Below are 5,099 nucleotides of genomic sequence, written 5' to 3' on the forward strand. Positions count from 1 at the left end.
AATTTCTCGTTAGAGACGAGCTTACTGACCAAGATGCTTTTTGAAAAAGGAAAGCCGACGATACGAACCCACACAACCACCACTGTGTGACATGACATGTTTCGCCTTTGGTTTAGGAAGGCTTCTCAGCACATCGATTGTGGGGCGGCTTCGCTATCATCTAACTTTTTTCCTCTTTCAAATGCAATTTGTTTTTTTTTTTACAAAGTTGAATTTTTTGTTCAAATCTTTGTATGGCTTTCATGACAAACGCTTAGCGTAGCCTTTGAAAGCTATGAGTTTGGTTCTGAACACTAACACGCCGTGACAATACTTTTTTCCATATGTTTTTCAAGGACGTGGGTTCGAACTCCTGCCTGTCTCAAGCTGATTTTTATTTTTAATTGAAAAATTTTCCTATTAGGCGAAGGTCATTTTTTATTAATTTTTAATTAATTTCTCGTTAGAGACGAGCTAACTGACTAAGATGCTTTTTGAAAAAGATGCTTTTGTCAAGATTTCCCATATGCATGTATGTATATTATTCATTTCTGAAGGTAAAAGATATCAAAAAGCGGTACAAGTTTTAGTATTTTAACTAGCATTATTGCTAACGGCCTCGTACAATAGAATTCTTAAATTGTCGATGCCTCTGATGACGACAACATTGTTTCCGCACAAACGTTCTGACAAACATACATACATGCATATGTACGACGTATAAGTATTATGATTTACTTCATCAAATCTGTGTATATACAGATATATGTAAATCTAACGACAAAAATAGATTTTAATCTTGGGTATGCCGCAAAAGCAAATTAAAAGCAAAATACCCCAAACAATACGAAAAACTCACAGACTAAAACAAAAAATGCACATTCAGTTTTATTGCGTTTTTTTTATTGCACAGCAAATGTGTTTTTCGCTTTCAGCCCTTGGATTATAATTCCTGCCCCCGTTTGGTTAGTGGATTAGTAAGAACTAGGGAAATGTCTTCTTGTCTTTTCTCATCTCAAGTGAAAAAGAATTCCAACAGAGTAGTGTAGCGTCGCATATTCACATAATTTACCAGCACGATATAGGCGTAGCATGTATAGATGTAGGCCCACCACTGGAAGTGCAAATGTTTCGCCCACAACAGGGATTTGCCGCTGTTCATATGCACCAGGTAGGCTTGACGCGAATCAGTCAACAGTTTTCGCACAAAGGCGCCACTCAAATAGACGATGCTTATCAAGAGTATAAGGCGTCGCAAGTGTACTAAAAGTATTGCCATTCTGGTCTTTGGATGGATGAATGTTTCTTCCTCCACTCCCGATATGCTTTTTGCTGCTACATTCGTCAGCTGAAATGAAACGAAACCAAAATAAAAACGAGCCAAACACAAATGTTTTAGGGAATCAATAATTTAATTTTGTGGTCTCCTCAGGGCATACTTTCTGTTGCGTTATGCTGCGTTTGTAAAGATTTCGGCTATATTTCTAAAAAAATTGTCCCAAATTTTCACAATATTTTTTTTTTATTATTACATTCACTTTTTATTTTCACAACACAGAACAGCGAACTAGCCAACCGCTTGTCTTTTTTAGTTTTTCCGTTTTTGTTTTGAAAATTATTTTCCTCCGTTGTCGATCGTTCGTTCGGTGTTGTATGCTTGCCGGTTTTTCGAAATTAACTAAAATTTTTCAGAGACGATTTAAAAATTGGCAACACTTTGCCCGTTGTTGAAGAAAAAAGAAAAGTCAAACATCGCAAATTGCGAGAACCATTTAACTCATACCCGAGAGAGGAAAAAAATGTATTGTGTTGGAATCCATTTGTTTGATGCTCGGTGGCTACCTCTTTGCCGCTGCATAAACACACAGATTTATTAAAAGGTAAATTTTAAAATTTTTGGTTGAGCATTTTGGTCCGATACTCATTAGAAATTCCACTTTTAATTGAAGTATACCTTTGAGAAAATCCGTTGTATTCATATGACCTGCCTAACGTATGTGTAACGTTTGTAAAGTATAGGTTTTCTCTACATTTCTTTGTATACATTTGCATATGTTTGTTCGCCAGAATACATGGTGGCCCCTCTACATATCCATTCACAGTCAAGTTATTGCATTTTATTGAACTATTCCGATGAGTGAGATGAAATATTGCCATGTGGCACTTTTAGGGCCATTATTACACGCTACCCTTTATTTTTGGTGTGGTTTTAATGAATAGAATAAAGTGCTTGTAACAGACGGATTATCATTTTAGATTTATCTTTCGTGTAACAAAACACCGGATATGTGCCTTCAGTAGACTTCGGATTTATTTTAGCATCCGCTTAAATTGAATGCCGGGGATATCCAAAATATAAAAAAAATACTTATCTCAAAAGCAATCATATTCGTGATTCAAATGTTGATACGACGTTTTGTCTAAGTAATATTAGTACCAAAGTCAAACACTACCTTTTCCTTTCAACATATTTTTATTCCCCCAGCCTTGCATAAACCTGGGAAGTTTTTGCGGATTATCAAATGAAAAGAATCAAAAACAAACAAAAATATATAAATAAAAATCGGAATAAATCGGAATTTTGCTTGAAGACGGCAAGTCTTATTGAAATCGGACTAGAGAATTGTTGTTTCAGAATCCGCAAAAGCTCCGCAGGTGTAAGAAATTTTCATTTAAAGTTAAACGCACCGTGTTTTATAAGCAGACGATGGAGTTAGTGCAATACCCCAATTTAAACTTATATGTATATCTCAAAAATGGTACAACCTAGGAAAAAATTATAAAAGCGAATCTTGTAGAGAATTTTCACAGCTATAAGATTTTCTTAAGTCCAATTTCCACAAGACTTGCCGTTTTCAAGCAACGTCCTGAAAACCTAAAAACCCTACAAATGTGAATTTTGTTTGCGATTTATTTAAAAATTCCCCGGTGATTTCTTTATACCCCCACCATAGTGTGCTGGGTATATTTAGTTTCTTTTTCCATTTGTAACGCATTGAAACAATCATTTGGGACCATATAAAGTATATATACATATATTCTTCATCAGCCCTGTCCGTCTGTTATAAACAACCTAGTGTCCGCAATAATTGAGTTAGAACGCTTTTTTTTGAACCCGAGTGTATTTTTTCCATAGTTAGGTCAAGTTCGAAGATGGCGTATATCGGCCCACGTTTTGGTATAGCCCCCATATAACTGTACCACCCGATTTTCGGTATTTTTAGGGTTTAAGCTACATTTTTGATTGAACTACCTGTAATTTAACGTTTGATTTCCCGTTACCAGTGGTCAAAAAACATTTCCCCCAACAATTTTTAACATAGGACCATGTATCGGTATAGACCGCATATAATGGTACCTCACGATTTTCGGTATTTTGAGGATTTTAGCTACAATTTTTAACTGAACTAACTCTAATTTGACATTTGAGGTTCACAGTGACCACGAAACTTTTCCAACAAAAATCGTCATTATAGGTCCATGTTTTGTTATAGCCCCCATTTTTTTCACCGAACTACCTGTAATTTAATGTTTTATTTCCCGTCACCAGTGGTCACAAAATATCGCCACAAAAAATTGTCGACATAGGTCCTTGTTTTGGTATAGCCCCCATATAACGGTATCTTCAAATTATCGGTGTTTTGAGGATTTTAGATACCTCTTGACGGAAGTACCTGTCATTTGACTTTTACAGTTCCCAGTAGTCACAAAACTACCCAACTAAAAATGTTCAATATAGGTCCATGTTTTGATGTAGCCCCCATATAACGATGCCTCCCGATTTTAGTTATGTGGAGAATTTTAACTACTTTTTGGCCAACTATCTGTAATTCTCCACCAAAATTGTTCAACATAGGTCCACAGTTTTATATATCCACCATATAAAGGTGGCGTCCGATTGAAGGAATTTGTGGATACATTTTCTGTCATAAAATATCACCACTTAAAATTGTGGTCACTAATTAAAATGTATTGGGTGCCACCGTGGTGCAATGGTATGCACACCCGCCTTGCACACTAAAGGTCGTGGGTTCGATTCCCCGGCCAGCCAACATCAAAAATTTCAACGGTGGCAAAATACCCCTCAGTAATGTTGGCGACATTAAAAACTTCTCTACAAATGGTGTCTTATGACACGCCGTTCGGACTCGGCAATAAACAGTAGGTCCCTTATCATTGAGCTAGTATGAATCGGGGTGCACTCATTGGTATGAGAGAAGTCTCCCTTGTCCCGTATGGGATGTTTGTGGAACAATTATTTTATATTAAAATGTATTTTATGGTGGAAGGTATAAAAGTTCGAACCGGCCGAACTTAACCCTTTCTTACTTGTATGTTTGAACGAAATCTTTTTCAGTCTATATTTGAGTCGATTTAGGCCTGTCCGGTCTTCTGGCTGGCTGGCTGGTGTACACTAAAGCTTTTGAACGGATCAAACAATTTGATCACAACATTGTACCTCGTAATATATTGGCCAACCTCAAGTTCAAAGACGGTCCTCCTTTGGGTGGCAGGTGAAGTTTGTTGTCGTAGCGACACCTATTAGTATTAGGATAAGTCCGTATTCCCTGAGATAATGGTTCAAATTTTTTTTAATATTTGCTTATTCCTTTTTCATTTTCGTCAGTCTATGGGCAATAAACCTTTTAAATGTACGTCAAGTTGCAAGAAGTCTATATCCGACAATTCACTTACATAAGTCCAACATTTTTGTTTACGAGCAGTTTCATGGCTGTTAGAGGATTGTTTTGCATTTTTTTTAGTCAAAGGGAAAGGGAATGACTCCCAGTAAGATCCAGTTCCAAGATGGAATAAAGTCGAAATCGCTATAACGTCGGTCAAGAGACTGTTATAAACTATATTAATAAAATTAGGTGACTTTGTACTGGGTATAAATATGTTTTGGTTTTTGTTTAAATAAATGCAATTTCCTTACTTTTTCGTATAAAGGATTTATAGGCATTCATAAGTTTTAAATCTACACTTCAATGAAATATAGAAGTAAAAAGTGCTCTACGTGTAAAAAATAGTGAGATTTTTCTACACGGCAATCTTGACATTTTTAATGGCATTGCCCGTATTTGTTCCTTTCCTTACATTTTATCAATTTACCATGCAAC

The 5,099-nt window shown here is 36.1% G+C and overlaps 1 protein-coding gene across 1 annotated transcript; it reads right to left on the minus strand.

Moving 5' to 3' along the window:
* Positions 1 to 860: 860 nt before the first annotated feature.
* On the minus strand, positions 861 to 1,661 carry LOC141401490 (uncharacterized). The gene is made up of 2 exons (XM_073981758.1): positions 1,419 to 1,661; positions 861 to 1,327 (listed from the first exon to the last, which is right to left on the minus strand). Exon 2 carries the CDS (start codon positions 1,256 to 1,258, stop codon positions 995 to 997), a length of 264 nt encoding a protein of 87 aa, XP_073837859.1. The 5' UTR covers positions 1,259 to 1,327; positions 1,419 to 1,661; the 3' UTR covers positions 861 to 994.
* Positions 1,662 to 5,099: the final 3,438 nt, after the last annotated feature.

Source organism: Musca autumnalis, unplaced genomic scaffold (assembly GCF_047663935.1).
Source record: "Musca autumnalis isolate F117 unplaced genomic scaffold, ASM4766393v1 scaffold_4, whole genome shotgun sequence".
NCBI classification, from domain to species: Eukaryota; Metazoa; Arthropoda; class Insecta; order Diptera; family Muscidae; genus Musca; species Musca autumnalis.